Source organism: Dreissena polymorpha, chromosome 14, assembly GCF_020536995.1.
Source record: "Dreissena polymorpha isolate Duluth1 chromosome 14, UMN_Dpol_1.0, whole genome shotgun sequence".
Classification (NCBI taxonomy): Eukaryota; Metazoa; Mollusca; class Bivalvia; order Myida; family Dreissenidae; genus Dreissena; species Dreissena polymorpha.
Window position 1 is genome coordinate 17,204,295 of NC_068368.1, and position 25,872 is coordinate 17,230,166.

Sequence of the window (25,872 nt, forward strand, 5' to 3'; positions counted from 1 at the left end):
AAGGGTTGTGCAATAATTAATTCTGTTATTATTTCGTCGAGTTGAATGTAGTAAGAAAAAAGTGCATATCGGACAATGCCGGATCGTTTGATTGGCTTTTGCATTCAATATTTGTATTCATCATACCACCGCATTGATATCTGCCTGATATAACGTTGCCTGATATATTTTTTACATCATGGTCAACAGGTAGTTCTTATATATCAGTCAATGTTTAGAGTTACGTGGGATTTGCAATTAAGTCAACAATTTCTATCAACATGAATCAGGTTCAACAAACCAAACAATTTGCCTCGCCGTTATATTATTCTAAATCTCGCCTGATATATTTCAAAACGATGGGACAGTAACCTGTTTTTCTCTATATCGCTCTGCGTTATTGTGCGTATCAGCAAAACATGGGTTATGGCACGTATCGCAATTTTCTAGCAACAACCAGGAAAATATTAAAGTTTTATTGATAGCTTTCGGTGGTACCAATCGTAGTTGTATGTAATGTTCCGAAATTGAAACTTGGAACCGTGTAAATTGCATGCCCACGCTAAATTAACTTCGTATATATATTTGATAGCGCGCGATTACGTTACAATGTTATTATACTTTCATCCGTCGTTATGTTTCAGCCGTTTATATGGAATACATAATTTGATTCCACCCTTTCTTTCCACCAAATTATCAACAATTACCATGCATTCACCAACAAAGAAAATGTCCATTCAACCTTCATTCGCTGCAATTGATATACATATATCATATATCAACAAGAAATCGATCGCACAGCATATGTCTGGTAGCCGCGGGTACTTCGTATATCATGAATAATTGGTACAATATAAAAGTTGTTGCAGCGGTGTATCACATAATTTAATTATGATGCAATATATTTTGCGTAGCCAATTATAGTATACAAAGCATGCAGCAACTTGCGCACGCACGATTTATGTCATTAAACTTTTCATATCTCCGAAATAGTAAACACGTAAACATTTCAATTTCATATTTTTATTGCAAAATACATGTTTTTGAAACAAGAATCGATATCAATAAACATGTTTTCTTTACAAAACGAAGCTTACGAATTATTAAATAAACAATTTATACTGTGTAGGTCCCCGTCTGGCATGACCTGTTGTTTCATTTCGTCGTAAATAAAAATTCTTAGTGTTGACGTTATAAAGGACAATGATCTTAAATAGCTTGTGCTAGAATATTCGAATAATTCCGTTAAATAACTGCATAAAATGTAAAACTCCATAGTACTTTGTATACGCCGATGCGTAAACAGATGCTTAGTCAAACTACTAAATGATAAGTATAATCAGTTTGCAACATGCAATACCAACAATTACCAGTAACCCCCCCCCCCCCACACACACACACACCTATTACTTAAAAAGAACATTATAAAAGTTTTTTTTCTTTGGAAAATGTTTAATTATGGAAATGTTTTAGTTGTTTCAGTATTGCAACGTCCGATTCAATTTTGTATCGCAATAATTATAGGGAAGACAACTCGTGTATATATTTTCGGTTGCACGAATTGTCTCCCTTCAATTACATCTTTATGCCAATTTTCATATTTTTGGTAGCAATCAACGGTATATTTACATGTTTTACCGTCGTTATTAGGAAATGCTTTCGTTTCAAAAATGAAAAAATAACATTTTACAAACAGCCATTAATTGTTGAGCACATATAAACAATTGGTACTGACAAACGTAATTATTTCTTCATTTTGGTATGTCATTGTTGTTAAATGAAACAAGAGATGTGTTTGTCAGAAACACAATGCCCCCTAATGCGCCGCTTTGAAATTTTTTAACCTTGAAGGATGACCTTGACCTTTCACCATTCTAAATGTGCAGCTCCATGAGATACACATGCATGCCAAATATCAAGTTGCTACGTTCAATATTGCAAAATTTATGAAGAAGGTTAAAGTTTTGGGACACACACACGGACACATACAATGACAGACAGGCCAAAAACAATATACCCCCGATCTTTCGATCTGGGGGTATAAAAAACAGACTGCCGACAATCTTATCTCATATTCTATCACACAGTATTGCACTAAATATAAGCACCTATTAAATTTATCTTTAAATGGATTATTACTCTTTTTCATACTCAATAAAACTGTGAGTCAGAATGGAAGCAATGTTTTATTTGATCTACCTCTCTATACTATAAACTTTTATCAGACTTTGATTTACTGTGAAATCATAATTATTTGTGAGACATAATTTAAAGAATTAAACACAATCACATAAGAAAATGACCGACACAAATCACTTTTTTCCAACTCAGTTATCCATGCATTAATGTGTCAATCAAAGGCATTTTTTGAAAACGCACAAACATAATTTTTTTTTAATATTGTGGTCGGGATGTAAGAATTCACCTCCATCTCAGCCATAATAAAATTGTAAGTCAGAACAAGTCAGGTACATCTCATTTTTCCAAATATTTTCCGTCAAGATGTCAGCAACTGTTTGCCAGGTATTCTACCTGGAGAACTCTGGGGTACATCAGGCAGTTTAAGATCTGTAAGAAAATCATTTCAATATTAAAAAAAAAAACACATCATTAATAAGCAATCATATAAGCATCAATTTAGAAAAAACTGGGCTAAATGCATGTGTGCAGTGTCATGCTTGATTAGCCTGTACAGTGCGCTCAGGGTAATTAGGGATGACACTTTCTGCCTTAACTTGATTTTTGCTAAGAAGAGACTTCCTTTAAACAAAAAATACCATCAAAGCGGAAAGTATCAGTCCTGATAAGCCTGTGTACATGATAGTCTGGGAGCACACTTGCAGGTGCATTTGGACAATGTTTCCCAGAGCGCATCTAATACATTAACCCTTTGCATGCTGGGAAATTTGTCGTCTGCTAAAATGTCATCTGCTGAATTTTTAAAATTAGCATTTTCTTTGATTTTTTTCAAAGAATACTATCAGAATAGCAAACAGTTTGTGGCGTCTCATCTGGATCAAAACTGTTTGCAAAGGCCTTTAAAATTCGGTTCCAGCGCTATAAGTGTTAAATAAAGCCATAATTTTAAAACGACATTGCTTTAGTTTGAATAATTTATTACCATACTAAATTTAAAAACAAATAATGAATTCATTATGACTATCACTCATTTCTGCACATGTGGTTTATTACAAGGGCTAATCCTAAATATTGCCTCAATAACTTTTTTTCAGAGACTGACGTTTTTTTAATATATTCTTCGTCCAAAATTAGGCGATTATCAAGGTGAAATCACAGGTGGTTAGCGTGTGGCTATGATATTAATTAGTGAAAACATCATTTTGAATGATAAATAATCATATTATAACGAAAAATTAACTTTTCTGAAAAAAAAAATTTCACTATCAAATATATATATAACAAGGTATGCAACTCAAAATCACCCCAAAACGGGGTGCATCGCTTTGAACAGCCATATCTTCATCAATTGTGCAGCGATTTTCACGATCTCGGTCTTATTCAACGCAGAAATGAATTTCCTTTCTGGAAATGTATATGTCTTGCAATATTTTTACAAATGCTGGGTCAACTTTTAAGAAATAACACGATACACAACACGCATGACCCAGTTGACAGTGATCATGTATTCTTTATGAATGAAATCTCCAGTTGTAAAGACACACCTCCGCATTGGACCAATGAAATCACTCGTATGTTTAAAATGTCAGTTAGTTGAAATGTATGTAAACAAAGGTTTCAAACGGCGCTGGACAGTTAGTCTTGATGCAGAATGTAACGACAAGAACGGTAATAATGTTTTTTCATACGTTTTATTGAATTATGGTATCGAACTACATGAACTTTGTAGGGAAGTTGCCCTTTACTCCGTGAAGATTTCAGTCTTAAAGACAGCATGATCACTGTCAACTGGGTCATGCGTGTTGTGTATCGTGTTATTTCTTAAAAGTTGACCCAGCATTTGTAAAAATATTGCAAGACATATACATTTCCAGAAAGGAAATTCATTTCTGCGTTGAATAAGACCGAGATCGTGAAAATCGCTGCAAAATTTATGAAGATATGGCTGTTCAAAGCGATGCACCCCGTTTTGGGCTGATTTTGAGTTGCATACCTTGTTATATATATATTTGATAGTGAAATATTTTTTTTTCAGAAAAGTTAATTTTTCGTTATAATATGATTATTTATCATTCAAAATGATGTTTTCACTAATTAATATCATAGCCACACGCTAACCACCTGTGGGTGAAATGCGGTCAGATGATATTAGTCTCTATATAGTGTTCAAAGATATCATTATGCAAGTATGACAGCTTTGTGTGCATTATTTGTATTAGATGAAAGGAATCTTATTTGTGTTAATCAAGAATGTGCACCTTCTGAATAAGTTAAAGTCAATGTCAGGGTCAAAATGTGGTAAGAGGGATTTCTGTAAGTGAATAGTGCTTATAGATATAATCCATGCAAGCATCAACACTTTTTAGCACATGGAATGGATGTTTGACCATACACAGCACTTTTGGTCAACCAAGAATATTTATAGTTAGTCAAAGTGTCCTTCAACAACACAAATGAGGTCAGTTGATATGTTTTAAAGGGGCCTTTTCACAGATTTTGGCATGTTTTGAAGTTTGTCATTTAATGCTTTATATTGATCAATGTAAACATTGGATACAAAAAGCTCCAGTCAAAAATCAAGAATAAAATATATAAAAAAAGAAAACAAGACATGTGTTTGTCATAAACACAATGCCCCCTTTTGTGCCGCTTTGAAATAATATTTCAATATATCATTTGGCAGGTTTAGAAAATATCTCCCTTTTAAAACATATTACTTTCCTTGGATTGCATTTTTTTACTTTTGACCTTGAAGGATGTCCTTGACCTTGATCTTTCACCACTCAAAATAAGCAGCTTCATGAGATACACATGCATGCCAAATATCAAGTTGCTATCTTCAATTTTGCAAAAGTTATCGCAAAACTTTAACAAAGGTTAAAGTTTTGGGACAGAATGACAGACAGAGAGGCCAAAACCAATATGCCCCGGATCATTCGATCCAGGGGAATAAAAAGGTAACCCTCAGTAGGGCTCGAACCACTGACCCCTGGTCACAAATATCACAACTAAAACAAAAATTAGCGAATCTGAAACAACTTTTTTCAATTTCGTCAATTTACCCAAACGTGAAAAGGCCCCTTTAAGAGTGCTTACAGATAACATCCATGCAAGTTTCAAAGCTTTGTAGCAAGAAGTTTTCGTGATAAACACAAAGTATCATTTTGAGTGAACATAAATTTGAACTTCTTCAAGTAAAAAGTATGTCAATGTCAAGGTCAAATTGAGGTCAGGTGATGTGGGTGTGTTGCGAGTGATTGTAGGTAACATCTGTGACAACATCAAAGCTTTGTAAGAAGGAACTATGGAAGTTATACAAATATATCATTAGGAATAAACTAGTACTGACAGACAGAAGGAACAACAAACAAACAAACAGGCCAATCATTATATTCCCAATAATCCATTCATTTACAACGTAATGACTGAGAGCTGATTAGTGATCTTTTAAAGTTTTAAGCATCTAGGCACTGAATACAAACTGATCTAGGCACTGAATACAAACTGATCTAGGCACTGAATACAAACTGATCTAGGCACTGAATACAAACTGAGAGTGTTTATTATCAGTGTTTTTCCCCACAATTGTGTGAATAGGGCCGCTGCTCTTTAGATTGAACAAATTGAGTTGCTTTGACAAACATTTGAGAAATTGGTGTTGTTTTTCTTGCTTACACAATTTTTAAATTTAGAATACCTTTTTTCAATATAATACTACCTAAATTTCAACCTACAGAGCTGGGTATGTTGCAATTTATTTAAAAAAAGATTTTTTAACCTTTTTTAAAAAACTTTGCCGATTTCAGACTGTTATGTGTGGAAAAATATATACTATTTGACATTTTGAATGGGAACCAAATTTGTCCCTAAAAAACACTGTTTACCATCTAGCATTTTATCCAAGTCTGTAATCCCTTCACTGGATTCATTGAGGATCTCTTCCAACTCTCTATGCAGATCCCATTCATCAGCGCCCTCATGAGCCCCCTTGAAGGCGGAGTCAATCATCCCAGGGTGTGTGGCCTGTTTCCTGGAAGGCATGTCCTCCCTCAGAATGATTGACAGCTCATCTTCTAGCTCCTCCTGTGAAGACTCATCCACGAAGGTGGAGGTGTTCAGTTCGGCCATGATGTCGTCCTGAGTCTGAGTGACCTGGTGTTCACATAGAGGATACAAGAATACTGTTATATATGATCCGTGCTCTGTGAAAAGGTGTTTTGATTCTTGTATGTCAAGTGTCGTCCCAGATGAGCCTGTGCAATTTGCACAGGCTTATCAGGGACAACACTTTCCGCCAAAACTTGATTTTTGCTACGAAGAGACTTTCTTGAAACAAACAATATCATATAAGCGGGAAGTGTCGTCCCTGATTAGCCTGTGCAGACTGCAGAGGCTAATCTGGGACGACACATTACGCACATGCATTAAGCCCCTTTTTCACAGAGCACAGCCCATTTAAGACACGAGGATGACCTTAAATCCAGCCCCTGGCTGATCTTAGTGGAGCTTAACCCTTCTCTACTCAGATAAGCACATTTGTAGTCCCTTAAAAATCAAATTGAATTAAAGACCTATTTTTTGCTTGATTCAAGTTTTAAAGGCTTCATTTTCAACCCTAAGGAACTTGTGAGAAGCAAACAGAATACAACCTAACAGACTGCAAGTTACTCGCAGGCTGTTCTGGTTTAATACTGGTTGCAAATGCCATTTTCACTTGGCTTTTATTGGGAAAGGGATAACATACATCAGCCAGATTGTCCATGACAGATGTAACATCGTCCACTCCTGTTCTAGAATGGAGGCCTTGCAACACGCTTGTACCACCTGCTATGGCTTTAATTATCTGTAAATAACAACAAATGCATGTATTTATTTGATATGAATACAAATATTGAGATGAACAATAAAATATAAAATACTGATTTAAGCTTATTAAATATGTGTTAATGTCAACAACTGCAAGTGGCCAGCAATTAAAGCCTTAAATTGTTTAAAAAATGTGTAAATCTTCGCAACTTTTTACCATTTTGGGAAAGGGGCCGGAGGTCTATTGGATTGAGAACAATTGGTTTAATGCTGATTGGACCAAAAAAGTGGTTCCTAAAATATAAACATGTTGTGTGTTTTTTTTAATTTGACCTAGTGACCTAGTTTTTAGTCTTATATCTCCAAGTTTAATGAAGATTGGCCAATGTATTGGCTAATACAGCGTAGACAAGTTTTCACTATAGCCATATAAAGAAAACAGCCCTGCCCCTGGAGGCAATGTTTTTCAACAAGCCAGAAGAATTTTCCTTAGAAATCAACTGCGAACGTCATTAGAATCAGATTTTACCAACGCCGTACAAAGAAATATGTCCTGCCCCCTGGCGACCATGTTATTTAACAGACCAGATCCATTTTTGAACTTGTCAACAACATCATTAGAACAAATGTTCTGACTAATTTTCATGAAGATTGACTTTAAATGTGACTTCTAGAGTGTTATCAAGGTTTTGCTAAAGTCATTCTTAGTCAAGATATTAAGACTTAATGTTCTTACCAAATTTCATGAAGATTGGACAATAAATGGGGCTTCTAGAGGCTTTACAAGGCATATGTTTACAAAACACAATGGACATTGCACAAAAGGTGCTCACAAAAGCCCACCATGAGCACGTTTTGCTCAGGCGAGCTAGAAAATTATACTTTAAGTTTTGAGATTGGGAATGAATGTATTTTCTTGCTGTTATAATTATTTCATAAAATTCTAAATATCATTGTTTTGTTTACAAATATATGAAATTACATTTTTTTAAACATGTAAGTGTGAATTAAGTCCCTTTATTTTCCCAGTTAAAATTGCGTCTATCTTATTCATTGAGAAAAACATATTTTGAATTTTAAGTGAGTACATGTTATTCCTTCCTGTCCTCTCTAGGTACCATGCAAACATAAAGTTACAAAATGAATTGAAAACAAGGGGCAAAATTGTCACAAAACCAGGTTTTCAATGTGAAAAAAAGTCTGATAAAGGGAGACAACTCAAACTGACCTGATTGTTTATAATTAACCCCCTTTGTTTAAAAATAAATCTATTTTTAGTTGTGGCGACCTCGACCTTGGAGATCTTGACGTAATTTTTTCATGCGACACACCGTCCCATGATGGTGAACAAATGTGCCAAATGATTTTAAACTGATTTTAAAATCTCACAATGAATGACATAGTTTTGGCCCGGAAAAGCTCATTTATGGCCATTTTTGACCTTTGAACTCAAATTGTGATATCGACGTAATTCTTTTGCGCGACACACCGTCTAATCATGGTGAACAAATGTGCCAAATGATTTTAAAATCTCACGATTTCACATATTAAAAACTGTTTGCAGCACTGAACTATTTTATATGGAAACTAGGAAATTTTGAATATAATTGTTTAGGTAAGCAATATGAATTGAGCAATTTGAACTTCTCCTTGCCCAATTGCTTTCAAGATATGCCACTTGTTACATCATATTTATTATCATAAATGCATACATAATGCATCTATGTGTAAATATAAACCACATTAGTCTTACATAATAAATAATTATTATATATTCATAAGAGACAAAAAAAACAAGAGGGTTGGCAATAGGGCTGTCACGATTCACCGGTATATCGCGGTGCATGTCGTGAAAAAAATCGCACCGCGGTACGGCGTTGCCGCACCGGTTTTTTTAATATTATTATATTAGCACAGATATAAATACATTACATAATTATTTTGATATAGATATCGTTTTGAAAAATGTAGAAGCGATTCAAAAGGGCTAAATAAATAATCCGTTAATATCCAGGTCAAGCAAGCGCTTCCACTTGTAGATGTTTAACTTTCACGTTTAAAATACGGTGATGTATGGGTCCTGTACTTTTTTTGGAATTAGGGACAGATTTCCTTTGCAAATAAGTTCATAATTATCCAAAAGATGTTTATTCTATTTCTTATTTTCTTTCTTTTGTATATCGATCGTTCAAAGCATGGCACTTCCGAATCATGATATCTAAGATTCTGAATAAGTCGAGGAAGAGTCAGAACGCTACGGATTTTCAATACTGGGCCCGCTGACTCCGCATTTTGAACATGCCCTTGAAGCGTTCAACTTACACAGATCATAGTCACAGCTATTGTAAACAACATGGCGGACATTTTAGAAAAAGACGCGAACAATAACAATGACTACTTCTATCAAGTTTATTACAGTTTCTTTTACAGTTTCTAGTCATACTATGATACCAGTGTTTTCTGATTATTGAGTTTAATAAAGTTTGTAAAACTTGTTATTCTGCTGTTTTCTTCACAGATACATATTCTGTAAAATATCGCGGTACGTACCGCGATACAGTGTTGTCGTACCACGATATACCACGGTACGCTCATGGCGTATCGTGACAGCCCTAGTTGGCAACTTGAAATGTCTGAAAAATCTAAATTGTTTGGTCAATTTTTCTTAAACTTTGTTTCTGGATGCAGATTGACAATATAGCATATGCAAAGAAACAAAACAGAAAATCAAAATGTTGCATTACAGTTCTAAATATTTAGTATTGAAGAGGATTGCTCTAAGAGAGCAGGGCTTAACTCTTTCAGTGCGGGAACCGAATTTTGAAGGCCTTTGCAAACAGTTTGGATCCAGATGAGATGCCACAGAACGTGGCGTCTCATCTGGATCCAAACTGTTTGCTATTCTGATAGTATTCTTTGAAAAAAATCGAAGAAAATGCTTATTTTAGAAATTCAGCAGACGACATTTTAGCAGACGACAAATTTCCCAGCATGCAAAGGGTTAATGAATGTGCACAGGCTAATCAGGGACGGCAAGAAGATACTTCCTTTAAACAAAAATGCAATGAAAGTGGACTGATTAGCCTGTGTGGACTGTGCAGGCTAATCAGGAATGACACTGTAGGCACATGCAATAAGCCCAACTTTCCCAGAGCAGGGCTCAAATAAACAAGTACCATTTCATTGGACTCTGCCTCTTTGATACGGTGTAGAATGTCGTCCAGTGTGTCCATGGACCCCGTCAACTTGTCCACTCGCGCCAATGCCAGCTTCCTCTTACGCATGCAACTTATGGCCTGGTGTTAAAGGACTTGAAATTATTGGTTTTGGGAAACTCATGTAAATAGAAAACAGGTGTTAATTTCTGTAGAATATAGATTTTATTTCAGGAATGATTTTCTATAATCATGATTTTACAAAAAACAAGTGCTGTTACTAAAGAACCTTATTAACCCAAAAGTATGACCTTTCCCATCCATATTTGGCAATGTCATAGGTGAGAGACAAAACTTTGCACAGACCCACAAACAATCTGACTGATATATGTACGTACTTGCAACTTGTACCATATAACAATTAAACAAGAGACAAATATAGGTGTGCCACCATTCCATGTCAGAAAATCATATCATTCAAATAAAGACACTCACCAGTTTATTCATTCCGTTTTGCTTGTAAGAAATCGCTTCAGCTGCCAATCTGAAATCAAAGTGATTTAAACATCTATACAAATGATTGACCAGCTGTCAGAAAGAACAGTGCCTGCTTGTTTTGTTCCATTACAGCTAATTGAGGACACAACAGGGAACTGCATGAGTAAGTTACCCGATTCCAAACTCAGCAGAGATTTCATTGGGACAAATGTTCTGACCATGTTCCATGAAGATTGGACAATAAATGTAGCTTATAGAGCATTGACAAGGTTTTACTAAAGCCATATATATAAGTAAAACTTCTATGCATTTTGCAGCAATGTTTTATAACAGACTGGAACCAATTTTGAACTCCGTCTAGACATAATTGGGACAAATGTTGTGGCATAAAGAATATTCACAAGGTTATGTTGATTACACACAGTGGACGATGAATGACTGACAAAAGATGATCACAAAAGCTCACCAATTGTCAGTATTGAAAGACCTGATCTATAAATACTGTGTGGAATGTGAAACAGAGCAACAATTATTTGTTTAATTAATGATATCAACACATTTCTGAAAAAAATACAAATTCAGTGCTATAAATTCGACTTTTTTCATAACCGATACAAAATCATTTACTCGTATGCTTGATAAATAATCCATAATTGAAAAAATGGACAAACAAATTTTTCGAGCTGAAAGTTTTGTTTTTTGTTTCTGGCTCTTACCATTTTTCAAACATGTGCCAACAATTACCACCACATACTACCCACCTTTTGACCTCTTTCAGGAGTATTTCTATCTTGTTCTTCAGCTCACCATGGGCTTTCTGTATCCTGTAAAAGAACATGATACGTATTCGAATTATATGAGCTAAGGTCTTGAAAAACTGATGCAAGTGCACAGGCTTATCAGAGACAACATTTTACACTTTATGGAATTTTTTGGTTAACCCTTTGCATGCTGGGTAATTTGTCTTCTGCTAAAATGTTGTCTGCTGAATTTCTAAAATTAGCATTTTCTTCGATTTTTTTCAAAGAATACTATCAGAATAGCAAACAGTTTGGATCCAAACTGTTTGCAAAGGCCTTCAAAATTCGGTTCTCACACTGAAAGGGTTAAAGGAAGTCTCTTCTTAGATAAAATTCAGTCTAGGCGGGAGGTAGTGTCCCTGATTGGCCTGTGTGGACTGCAGTGCGTCGGTCATTTTTCGGTGTGTTTGTGCTTACCGGTAATTCATGGAACAGTCAAGCCGTAAAATAAATAATTAATGTTCCATGAATAATTTGGGTTTTACAGTATTCTTGCAAAAATATTTTTTACTAAAATAAATCTGCTTCCATTTGTTTTCTTATATAAATAATGAAAAAATTATAAAAGTATACTTTAAATAAAAGTACTTTCACAAGTTATGGTTTTCTTTAGAAGAAACGACCTTTAAATGAAAATTCCATTAAAATGGAAAGGGTGCTCATGAAGAATTACAGTAGTGTGATAAGTCACTTTCAACAGAAATAAAAACAGATAAAAAATACATGTGTATTTACTATCGTTTTTTATCAATATATAATACTTGTAACTGGGATACACCCTATGATAAACACTTAATTTGCATTTCTTTGCTTTCTCATGTTTTGGATCCTTTTGAGCAGAAGCCATTTTTCAAAACTGTTCCTGGCCTATCAGAAACTAAATAAGAATGTTTAACATTGAAATTTAACAGATTCTATAACCAAGCAAGAAAAAAGTCAATTGAAGACACAGTCAGGTGGAAGTGTTTGAATTTTATAACGGTGCTTTAATAAATTGGACCACCCAAACTTAACTTACTTGAACAAGTATGAAAGGAGAGGCAATTGTAGTTCATTTTCTAAAAATTTATTCACTAACTAAAAATAAATGTTCGATTTCTTTCAGGAATATTAAATCAATCTACAAAATAAGAAGGATTTTTCTTAGATTTGACCTAATGACCTAGCTTTTGAAGGCATGTGACCAAGTTTCAAACTTGGCTAAGATGTTGTCAAATAGAGTTGGAACAAGCTTTTATAAGTCTTTACCTAAAGACCTAGTTTTTGGATGCACACAACCAAAATTCGTACTTGACTGTATGTTATTGTCAAGATAAACATTTGGACAAATTCCCTTCAAGATTGAGTCGAAAATATTGCCACTAAAGTGATAACAAGGTTTTACAAAGATTTTACCTGATGACCTAGTATTTTTACCCACATGACCTAGATTAGAAGTCAATCTACATATTGTCAGGATAAATGTCCTGATTAAGAATCATAAAGATTTTAATGAAGTCGTATCTAGAGTGAAAACAAGGTTCTTGCTAAGGTTTGTCCTGGTGACCTAGTTTTCCAATGTGACCCAGTTACAAACTCAGCCACGACTTGTCAAAATTCTGACCACGTCTCATCAAAATTGGATGAAAAAATGGCCAAATTTGCAAAAACTAGCTAAAAGTTGAATACACACCATGCATGATGACAAATACAATGTGACCAAATCAGCTCAACAGTAGTACTTCATGCTCAGATGAATTGAAAACAAAGCATGTTTGCAACAACTAATCAGTGTTAAATTTCACCATTTTGGAAATTGGGCGGGGTCCCTATGGATTGGGAAAAATCCCAGTTTTTTTACTATTATTGGGACATCAGTGCTGTATTTGTTTTGCTAATAGGAGCTGAACTTAAGTTGAGATGTTAAAAAAAAAAAAAATATATATATATATAAATGCGTAAACTTTTAATTGGGACTTTGCGGGTCCCATTTGGGAAAAAATATATAGTATTTCCATCTGGAATTGGGCCGAATACCGTCCGCAGATTTGAAAAATAAACACTGCTTATTAAAGACCTTATTAAAGACCTAATGGAAATCAAATCACAATTTGTCATCTTTTCGTACCAGTATACAAATATGCAATACCATTTGAAACTCTCCTTTTGGTCCATTTTTAGTAAATGCTGTATACTGTTTATTGGACCAGAACAGTAATCTTATAGCTAAACATGAGATGTGTTCATCAGAAACACACTGCCCCCTACTGCGCCGCTTTGAAAATAAATTTCTATTCATCATTTGGCAGGTATAGAAATCATCTCCCTTTAAAGCTTATTACTTCCCTTGGATTTTGTCCAATCAAACGGGGTGGGGGGGGGGGGGGGTTACATCACTGACAACCAAGCAAGGCCAGAGTTCATCATGTATCTATGGACATAAGTCCACAGGTATGTTATGAACCCTACCATTCACAAATTAGTACAGGAAAGAAATGATAATTATATCATAAACAAAAACCTTTGAAAAATCAATCATTTGAGTTATAAATAATCAAAATAAACAAGAAATATGTTTGTAAGAAACACTATGTCCCCGTCTGCGCCCGCTTTGACTTAGTATTTTTGACCTTTGACCTTGAAGGATGACCTTGACCTTGACGTTTTACCACTCAAAATGTGCAGCTCCATGAGATACACATGCATGCCAAATATGAAGTAGCTATCTTCAATATAGCTAAAGTTATTGCAAAGTGTTAAAGTTGGCACAAACAGACCAACAGACAGACAACAGACAGGGCAAAAACAATATGTCCCCCACTATAGTGGTGGGGGACATACAAATCTGTACAGTAACTTTGAAAAGAACTTAAATTCTTGGTAAGGAAATATATAATCTGAGATTTATAATTATATAAATTACTTCCCTTGAAAATAATTGTCTCTAATCTCTATTTTTTAGTAGCAAATAATTAAAAGCCACTACCGTGACTGTAGATTCACCACTCAAAATGTGCAGCTCCATGAGGTTCACATGCATGCTAAATATCAAATTGCTATGTTCAATATTGAATAATTATCTCCCTTTAAACCTTATTACCATGGATTTGTATTTTTGACCTTAGACCTTGAAGGATGACCTTGACATTGACCTTTTACCACGATGGGTTTTTCAGAAACACAATGCTGCCTACTGCGCTGCTTTGATTTATTTAACAAAAGTATAATTTGGCAGGTCAGATAATTATGTCCATTTAAAGCATATTACCGAAATTACTCCATGTTTTCAGACACTTAAATTTTTTTATGTTTTTTCGTCTCCGAAAACTTAGATACGAAAAATATTCACAAAATACAGGTGTCCAAAAACTTAGAGCCGAAAATTGAAGTGTCCGAAAATAGCGTCAATTGTATCAACTACTACCGGTAATAGCATGCGCTTGTAAAATACCATGACGTATAGTATAAATTACAGTTATATATTTTTGCACTGCATTTTAAATAATTTTAAGCTTAATTTGTTTGACAGAAAATTACTACAAGGTTTTACTTTGACCAACGAGCTCAAAGATGAGCATGTGATGTACCGATACTCGCTAGTATGAACCTGTAATTAAAACGCAGAAAAAAGCAAACTATGAATTCTTTGTTTGTTCATTTCCGATAGTTGTAGTCTAACACTTTCCATTGTTCGTAAAACTTGCAATGGGGTGCATCACACTTTGAAGCGTTTAGTATTTGTCACAGTTATTTTATTGAGAAGGGGTAGTACCATTGCGGTAGATAATTGAACTGTTAATTGGCAATACCCCTGGTAATTGTCATAACACTTACCGGTATGCTATCGGGCGAAACCATTGTTTAACACTGGTTTAGAAGGTTAATTACCCAATAACGCAAATGTAATGGTCGGTTGCCCTCAGGCATGCACCTGAAGTGTTTTATGATGTTAATCTGATAGTAAAACCCCATGATCGAATCGTCATTAGATATCGAAAACAGGACCGAAATTTGGTAAAATAGCGCTGTAAAATATACTGTCAGAAAACTTAGAGACATTAATTATGGACGAAAACTCGTGTGTCCGAAAATTAAGAGTCACGAAATATAATTATTTTTGCTACAAAAAGGGGTCCAAAAACTTAGAGTGTTTCGACCCTGTGACCTAGTTTTTGACCCGGCATGACCCATATTCGATTTTGACCTAGATATTGTCTAGATACAACTTCTGACCAAGTTTCGTAAAGATCGGATGAAAACTATTTGAATTAGAGAGCGGACACAAAAAGTGTGACAGACTGACACACTGACAGACAGACGGACAGTGCAAAAACTATACACCCCCTTTTCTTTGAAAGGGGGCATAAAAACATAATGGTTCATGGCTTGCGCTTCCTAGGGTTGGGTTGTCAAAAACATGTCAACTTTTCACACTCAAACACAGTTAAAATGGCAACCAGCAGAAACCAGGAACTTAAAATGGCAACCAGCATGAAACCAGAACAGCTTGGAGTAACTTGCAGTCTGTTCAGGTTCCATCAGGTAAGCTGCTCATAAGTATCTGAGGGTATGAAATGAAGGCTTTATAACTTGAAACAAGAATGAATGTCTCAAATGTATTTCGAATTTTCTAAGCGACTACAAACTCATCACATGTATATCCGAGTGGCAAAGTTTTTTTGTTTCGGACTCACCTGTGAATGTGAAGATCTTGCTCGTCTATTGAAGAACTTACTGACTCCTTTTCAATGAACTTCACTAGCTATAATGCAGAAAATCGTATATAAAATATATGGAAATATGAGGTTTAATACATGTGCGTAAAGTGTCATCCCAGAGTACCACAAGGACAACACTTTCCCCTTAAACTGGATTTTCTCTGAGAAGAAACTTACTTTAAATAAAAAATAAAATACAAGCAAAAAGTGTCGTCTTAGATAAGCCGGTGAGGACTCGTAATTTGGGATGACACTTTACAAACATTCATTAAACCCTGTTTTCCAAAAAAAGCCTATTGCATTGCCATTCACTAAAAACCCATTTGCTGTATACAATGATTGGTTTGAAAATTATCTTTAAAACAAGACATTTGTCCATAGGGCATGAATAACTCAGCATTCCACACTTGTCTTTCAACAAGGCTTATGTCAAAAACAAGCTGGTTATGGGCAAATTCTGAATTTGGACCTCTAAGTGTGACCTTGACATTTGAGGTAATGATACAGGTGATACACTCAGTCTCCTTATGATAGTCATTGGCAGTAAGTTATTTTGAAATTGCATGATGAATGAAAAAGTTAAAACCCGAAAAAGCTGTTTTATCGCCATTCGACTTTTGACCTCTTAAGTGTGACCTTGAGGTAAAAACAGGTTTTACAAACGAAACAATGTGTGCTCATGGTGGTTGTTAATAGTTAGTAACTTTAACCTAGCATGATAAATGACATTACAGTCCAGACAAGCTGTTTTATGGCCAAATTGACCTTTGAACTTTATGTGTTCCCATGACCTTTCAGGTAGTGAGTGGGTGTTACATCGGACACATTGTCTAATGATGGATTTTATTTGAACCAAGATATTTTGAAATCCATCAATACATGGCAAAGTTAAAGCAGAGACAGGAATTGTCCAGTGGGTTTATTGTCAACTTTGACCTTTCACCTCTTAGTGTGACCTTTAAGGTAGCAAGGCAGATGTTTCACATTGTCTTATAATGGATTAAGTTAGGCAAAAGATTAGACCGAGACAGGAATTTTCAAGCTGTTTTGTGACCACGATCGACCTTTGACCTCTAGGTTTAATGTAGGGAGATTGGTGTAACATGCAACTGAGGCAAGTTATTTGAAATTCTATCAATATATGGTTAAGTTTTGGCTGGGACACAAAACTTCACACAAACAGACAGGCAGAGGGAGAGACAGACTCACTGTGTGACAGCCATTTATATACTGCCTTCCTTGAATGGAGCGTAACAAATCTTAGTTAAAATTGCCCTCAAATACATTGTAATTTTAAAACAATCCAAATGTATTTTAGATGTATAGCTGCTGAAACTTTAAAAGTTATTGACTCTTAAAAAGACCCAAACATGATTCACTGGAAAAGCTGACTTGACTTCTTTAAGCTTTATGGTACCTTTTAAACAGTAACACATTCCAAATATTAGTTTATTGATCACCTTTGAGTTGTTTTCATCGAGCTGGATTACAATCTGGGATGTCGACTCAAGATGCCTCATTATGAGGTCAAACTCCAGATCAGAGGCACACATTTCCCGGTGCTGATTTCGCAATATTGTGTACTCTACAATGCCAGACTTCTCAGCCTGATGAAGTCGCTGACGTAGCTCAATCAATTCTGCTCCCTTTTGCTGTAAATAAATAAAATACTTTATATTGTTGCTGATTGATGAAAACGTATTGACAAGATCAACATGTTTGACAAGGTTTTCTAGAAAAACAAATGGCAAAATTTTCAATGATATTTGTTATTTATATTGAGGACATTGCAGTTGATTTTTGTGTAATTCGTAAAGTCAGTATCAATATCAGTAATGCTGCTTTAAGTTTACAATACATAAAGAAACAATCATGAGGTATCTAACAGTTCTCTCTTGAAGTCATCAGGTACAAGCAAGCGTGGAATTAGTACCTTTTAAAGACAACCAGCACTAAATGTAGAGGGTTGAGTGCAAAACTATCATTCCTTTTATAGAAGTGTGAAGAAGATAAAACAGTTTGATGCTAAATTCTACAAGTACAGTATTGAGTACAAGGCAATGCCATTGCTTATGTACAATATTAAGACACTTTAAAAGGTCTGAAGCTACAATAAAATTATGCAAAGATTAAAACAAAACAAATATATTTGTTCAATTGATATCCAATGCCAAATAAAGTTTGTTTATGGATGGGTGCAAATCACTTGATATATGGCATGCTTGTAATAAAAAAAATTGCAATGTTAGGTAATTTTTTAATGCATTGCAATTCTCATCATTGATATCTATGCATTTTCATATTGAAATCTTGTGGCGTATCTAAGATATAGCCCTAAAAAGTTGCAAAATACAAAACAATAAAGGGCAATAACTCTAATTTAAGAAAGTGTAGGGTTATGGTTCTAATGCATTGCACTTCTCATCATTGATATCAATACACCCATCAAGTTTCATGTTTAAGTCTTGTATTTTATCTGATATAGCCCTAAAAAAGGGCAATAACTCTTATTTAAAAGTGTAGGGTAATGGCTCATGTGCATGGCACTTCTCCTCGTTGATATCTATATACCCGTAAGTTTCATGTTGATATGTTATATAGTTTCTGAGATATAGTAATTAAAAGTTTTGTGACAGACAGACGGAGTGATGGAATGACAGACTGACGGATGAACAAGTCCAATTCTATATCCATCCGCTTTTGGCAGGGCATTAAATCACTTTAAAAAACTATTGAACTTTTGGCAGGGCATTAAATCACTTAAAAAAACTATTGAACTTCAGGCCAAAATACCTTTATGACATCAACAACAATGTACTTTTCAGGTGATTGGTTCAGCTTTGTTTCTTGTTTCCCTGAAAACCATTTCAGGCTCCAGCCCACTGGTTGCTTCACCAACTTTTCGTAACCCCAGGACAACCAACCGGTGGCTGTTTCATTGTTTATGTCAGACAATCGCCGTACAAGACCTTTTCTGAAAAAAAATCAGCAAAACTGTCTAGACTCCTAATGGAAGGGTCTTAATATTACTTGCAAGATTATCATCCACAAAATTTAATCATATGCTAATTTAAATACTGCATTGTGTAAAGAAAACCCAAAAGATATAGATATAAGATCTATTTCATGACCTGAAAAGAAACTTTCGATAGAAGTTACAGTATGGACATTGTAAAAAAATAAATCTGTGGTTTTAGTCAGGAGCAAAATCAATAAGAGGTACTTGGTATTAGAGAAAGATGTTGCATGCGATGCTTATTGCTATAGACAGTAATTTAACATTTAAAACATCCTTCAGATCTGTGTTGTGCATGTGTTTGTCTGTTAAATTGTATAAAACTTAATCATTAAAAACAGAAAAAATTGCACAACAAGAATGCCACTCATGGCGACCATGTGAAGTGTCAATGTCATTCAACATCCATCATACTTTTCCATTTCTTGCAACACCATCTCAAAACAAGAAGGTGACTTTCCATTCCTCAGGAACTTCTCTCTTAAGCTCAAAACATCTACAAATGCTTCCTTCGACTGTTTGCTTTCTTCTACAATAGTCTCCATCCAGAATTTCATTTTCTGTTCCCAAGCACGAGGATTCAGATTTTTGTCTCGGAATGGTGCAAACATCACTGTCATCTTCATGTCATCTTCCCAATCTGTTGGAACAAGCTTAAGTTTCCCAACTGGTACTGTTTCCATGGCTGTAATAAAAAGATACACAAATAAATTGTCACTGCATTTCTTTGTTGGTACATGAGCTTTTAAAATAGAGGACACAGAATAAATCCCTGCTCCTGACCCATGTGAGTTTGTTTGTTGGCCTTCATACCAGACAGGTGGGGTGTCCTACAGGTATTTTGATTCTCCACGCCCCTTCAGCACCAAAATTGAATTTAAAGTAAAAACTTCATAGTTTTGGAAAATTAATATTGAGTCCAATATTCATGAGTCTAGTTGGTCAAATGAGTAAGATATTACTGGGGCAAACTACAAGTCTGCGCATAAAGCAGCCTCAAAACGGAAGAACCTCATAAACTTCCAAAAACAGACCCTCTTCTGAGAAGACTTCTCACAATATCTTTCATTTAACCTCCCAAAATTGAAAAACAAACACATTGTGTTTAGCATGTTTGTGTTTTAACAAACTAACTGCACCTTAAAAGTATTGCAAAGAACTAAAGTTATGGTATTATGTTCTGTTGTTATTGAATATATATTTGGAATATATTCGGATAACCAGAGTCCGAATATTGATACACTAAGATGTCAAATGCGAAATGGCTTTTACATTCAATAAAACATTGTCAATATTAGACCCTACAGTATTATAATAAGTTTATTATCTCTGTTTATAAACATGCCAATTTGTGTAAACAAACCAATTGATTATCTGCTACGATTACACTTTCTCCGATGCTGTCTTTTCTTTTTACAATTTTTTTCCAAGGTTACAAGCAACTAAATCGATGGCATTACTGACCTTGTCTTTTTTGCAAATTGCGTAGTTTAATCGTGTCTGTTATTATTGTATCACAAAATCATGTCTATTTTTCAATATAAGTGCACGATAAAAGCATTGTGACCTTAGAGTTGATATATGACCGTAAGTCGCATGTGTGTTCATCTTGAAACATTAAAGCGAGCGGCGGACTAAAATCGGACGCTGTGACCGAACGGATGCCACAATGTTTTGTTTGATTAAAAGGCAAACTTGTTTACGCTCACAACTCTTCCAAGCAGTCTGCGGCTAAAATATTACAATTAAAACAACAGATAATAATATTAATGGGCGATATCATATGCATGGATGCCATACAATAAAATGCGAAATGACCTTGTATTGCGACGTACGTTTTGCATTAAAAACTTGGTTAATTGTTTTGTAAGGACATGACATGCTGCATTATTATGAATCTGAATGGTTACGTTGCAGAGCTATGCAGATCACATGTCGCGACGGGAGAGAGAGTTTATTCCAACGGTTTAATATTCAGCGCAGTCTTGAATCCGATAATAATGTCCGCGCATACAACATTGCCAATAAGTTTGTTCCGGTCAAATACAGGCATGGGAAAAGTTTTTTTATATTGCTCAGTTATACACGTGAAAGTCTTAACGCACTTAGTAGGGTTGGTAAATTGGTTTTCTCAAATGTTTTAGAATTGATAGCCACTACAAGTTTTAGGTTTAACGTTGCGTTTTAACCTTTGATGTTGTTCAATTTGTCATGACAAGAAAAAACTTGCGCATTTCCTGCGAGTACAGGAAGGTCTAGCGCCTGTCCTTCAGGCTTTGGAGTTCCAGTTTATTAAGCATTAAAGAGCCACGGATTTCATTCAGTGAGCGGTAAAACCCTGCGTTGAATCTGGCTGCGTCTCTCTGGATAGTCTCAATTATGTTAACATGCTGGGATATATGATGGATCCATAACTACGGAACTGTTCTCAGTGTTGGATCTAACTAGAGCAAAGTACGCCGTTTTGCTGCAGGCTATTGGTATTGTTATAAGGTTTCTTCTTATAAATCCAAATAGCTTTCTACAGTATGTTGTCGATGTTGGCATCCAAACTTATGGTGAGCAGATGGTAACACATACGCAGAGATTTTATTTGCCATGTTGAAGAATATGTTTGTTATATTATATTCATAAAGGTATGATGAACGAATGTTGATATTAGGTATTTAGAGAATTTGTTAAATCGCATTCCCCGTGAAGATGATAAGTTTTCCAGCGCTTTAATGGCGTCTTGAAGGGCTATGTGATCCTGTGTTGATCCTATTGGCCTGTACAAGAGGTTATCATCGGCGAATAGGCGTACTTATGACTGTGTCAGAGAGGTTGTCATCTTATCAAGATTCTAAGCAATGCATACAAGAAATGCACTTTAAAATGAATCTTTAATCGAAGTTTAATGTTATTTTCATTTCTTAATGAACCTCGGCATAGTAGGATACGTCTAGATCAGGCGTGTATGTACATTTTCCAATAAATAATAATTGTGCATATAATCAGGATTTTTCTATTAAACTCCCTGCGGATAAATATTGGGGGGACAGCTAGTGTACTCATATATAAATTTGATAGATAGTATTTTGTAAAAGTTCAATACGTTTACATAGAGAAATATAACAGCTTTGCATTTCTGCTTTCAATATTTGGTAAATAAACTACAAACGGACACATACGATTTTCTCTCGAATTTGTGCAGACTTTAATGCCAAACGAAGAAAATTTAAGAACAAGAAACAATGATGGGACAACTTCGGTTAGTACACGGGTACTTTGCCCCTATATTTAGCCGCAAGTGTGTTCTTACACGGTCATGTTGTGTATCCCTTCCCCTGATAGCATATCCAACATATTTAAAGTTTCTTATTTTCAAAAGTAACATGCAGTACATTATGAAGTGTATGAAGAATTCACTCTTTAGTTGTTCTGTAAAACAATACCCGTATGCAAATTTCCCGGTTCACAGCCACGGAATACACTCTTCAGTGAGAGGCGCATTATCGTTATCATTACATAATAGAGACGGTTTATTATGCAATCGTAGAGCCATTGGGGATGAGTTTCACTTCGTTTGTATTTTTCCCTGTTAAAGTGTTTTAAGCGTTATGGATATGCTAATCCACTTGTGTTTAAGTATAACCAATAACTGACTTAATCCAAAAACGATCTTATTAAGTTGTGTAAATATATAAAAGAAGCATTTGTTATTTGCAGTGAATTGATCAATAGTACCATATTACAGGCATCACTTACAAAATCTTTCTGTCATTTAAAGACTATTGGTTTATGTTTTGAAAGTGTACTCTATGCATATATTTAATTTGTATTGAAATTGAATGTAGTGGAAACGTAGCATTCTTAATTAAATATTGTATGTATTAAGACGATGTTCTTATGTATAAGTCTAAATAAAATATTTGCTCTGTTCGTAATCTTTTCCTTTTTAATGATGTTTTCATATTGTTTGTAAATATTTTTCAAATCGTAAACAATTTTGCTGGATTTTAGCAAACGCTTGTGGATCAACTGCCCACATTTAACTTATGCATAAATAATAACATTATCGCATCCAGATCTAAACAAAATCGGTGAAAGGTAAAGATCGATTGATAATTAATGTTGATAAAACTTGTGACATCGTGAATATGATCTTGCCGAGAAATGTCATGCAATCGTAATGAGTTAGTGGTGTGTAACCGCGTAAATGCAACCTGAACGCATCGGACAGTGGGCTACACCACACCGTCTAGAAAATATAATTTGAATAATGTTGATGTTTTCACTTCAATAAACAACTAATTTGCCAATCGTGATACATCGGCTATCTCGGATTCCTCCGTAAGATAGGCCTCGTGGCTAACGGTCGCCATATTGCCTTGTATTACTACTTTACTACCCAAAAGGTTGTCAGTCTATTGTTATGAGGCTGTATACGATGCGCGTTGAACTAGCGCCAAACTTTTTACCGAAACTTTGATATAAATAGCACTATTAACGTTCATTTGTGTTGCATTTTGACCTATTATCCAAGTGATTTAAATTTCCATTATTATTTAATCACCCAATCATCCAATTTTTAAGATGAAATTACGGTGTTTACAAAACCAACCAAACCGAAAGTGAAACTGGATGCATTACGTTTCGCGATGTAAACATTAAATATTTGTTCAGTTTGAGGAAGCGAATCGATAATAGACGTTGAAATATGTATGCAATACAGACTATCATTGCCGATTGTAGTACTGGCTAAAAAATACCTTTTATGACAGGTCATGTATAGAACGTTAATCAAATAGTGACCATAAATCACTACAAATGTCTGGGTTGTTCATTAATATAATTAATGCACGTTTCTGATCTAATTGCCTGTATCTAGTTGTAATTAACATGATATTGATAAAATTAAAACGTTTTTTTCATAAATTAACATTACATGTTTTATTTTTATCATTTAGGGAATATATAATTGTATCATTATCATCATTAAATATTCTGAAAATGATCTAAATTATCATGATTACTTTAAAGTAAAATTTTTAAATTTTACTTATTGTTTTTAATGAATTTGCACATTTGCTTGATTCAAAATAAAATGTATTAATAAGGGTTTCAGTTGTTAGTTTTAACCCATTTTTAGTTTGATTAAATTTAAAGTACTAACTACGTACATGTATGTGAAATGCTCTTGAGTTCGTTTCCTGGGCCTAGAACCAGTACTTGGGTGTCTCTTGGAGATTTCTTAAGAATGCTCCCACACTGGGGATCAAACCAGTGACCTCCAGATCATTAGGTGGACACCACATCCATTACACATCAGCGACCTTTAATTAGTAAATTACTTTAGTATTGCAGCATTATATAATGTAATGTTGCTACATATTTTTGGAAAATGATTAATGTGCAGTACTAAATAAATCTAAATGCATACAATTTTAATTGTGTATATTGTGTGATTATTAGTTACAAATTCCCTTTTTACAGGTATACTGGATTATGAAAGACTGATAAACATAAAATTGACAACTCATCTCCCCAACGATACTTTGTGTGGCTCATTCTCGGAACAAACCCATAGTCAGTGAGAAAACTACAGTGTAAAAAGACCACTTGATTGTGACAATTATGGCTGACCAAGCAAATGTTATCATTTAAAATAAAGAAAACTTCCAGTTCAATATACATTTTATACCAATTATGACATTGGCCAACACAGAAAATAATTATAAGGTTGATTTTCTCAAAATTGACTGTTACAATTGGATACTGTTTTAAGCTTCACTCTACTTTGTCTGAATATAAAAGTCCTAAATGATGTAATAGAAACATACATATTTAATTTTTAGTTTTACAAGGATATATATATATATATATACATATATTATAATATCTTTTTATCGATGGTCAATCAATTTAAGTTTAACTAATATATGCATACACATTTCATACATGTGTATGCTTTGATTTTTTTTCTATTGAAGCCAAATTTGTATCCTATTAGATAGATAGATAATATCACAGCAGTATTCCTAGTTTGTCTGCAAGTACTGCAGAAATCATGGATTATTATTTTACTGAGTCAGCCTTAATCTTTATATTATAATTGTTAAAACAGATTAAGATGTGCATTATACAATTGAGGATGCATCAAGATTAAAAAATGGTACATGTATAAATTAATAAAGAATCAATAACAATCAGAAACTGTGCATTTTTTTCAGTATTGTGTGAAAGGATTTGAAGTAATTATGTGTTTTTGAAATATGATTTATGTGAATTTGAATAAATATATAAAATTTAGTGATTTTCTCAGACAAAACTGTTAATTACATACTAAAATATTCAGAATGTATTATTGTAATATTCATTCGAATTTTTTAGTACAAAAAGCACTTTTCCCTGGCATTTGTATTTATAGTAATTGCATATTTTATAATTCTGACAGCATTTATAAACTGTGTTCATGCAAGCATGAAACCGGTTTCATTTTTTTGAGTATTTAAACAAGAGGGCCATGATGGCCCTGTATCGCTCCACTGCTGAAAAAAGGCTGAAACAAATTTCTCTGCATGTGCAAATACTTAAATATAGGCCCTATTTAAGCACATGTACACTTTTGTGACCTTTTGGGCTGGGTCAAATTTAACCCCAGGGGCATAATTTGAGCAAATTTTGTAGAGGACTACTATATCTCACTACATATAAAATGTGGTAGCCCTAGGTCCTAGAGTTAAGGACAAGAATATTTTTAAAGTTTTCAAAAAATAAGCAAGATATAAGCGTATATAATG

At 34.5% G+C, this 25,872-nt stretch overlaps 1 protein-coding gene and 1 long non-coding RNA gene across 2 annotated transcripts; one reads left to right on the plus strand and one right to left on the minus strand.

The window, feature by feature from the left end:
* Window positions 1–986: 986 nt before the first annotated feature.
* LOC127858632 (charged multivesicular body protein 7-like) lies at window positions 987–20,540 on the minus strand. Its single transcript, XM_052395847.1, has 11 exons — window positions 20,454–20,540; window positions 19,505–19,775; window positions 18,868–19,048; window positions 17,535–17,726; window positions 16,051–16,118; window positions 11,339–11,401; window positions 10,575–10,623; window positions 10,101–10,220; window positions 6,863–6,961; window positions 6,003–6,270; window positions 987–2,547 (listed from the first exon to the last, which is right to left on the minus strand). The coding sequence occupies exons 2-11, from the start codon at window positions 19,771–19,773 to the stop codon at window positions 2,477–2,479; spliced, it is 1,380 nt and encodes a 459-aa protein (XP_052251807.1). The 5' UTR covers window positions 19,774–19,775; window positions 20,454–20,540; the 3' UTR covers window positions 987–2,476.
* A 2,954-nt stretch (window positions 20,541–23,494) lies between these two features.
* Window positions 23,495–25,381, plus strand: LOC127858649 (uncharacterized). Its single transcript, XR_008038998.1, has 2 exons — window positions 23,495–23,853; window positions 24,566–25,381. It is a non-coding gene; the product is annotated as an uncharacterized LOC127858649 (long non-coding RNA).
* Window positions 25,382–25,872: the final 491 nt, after the last annotated feature.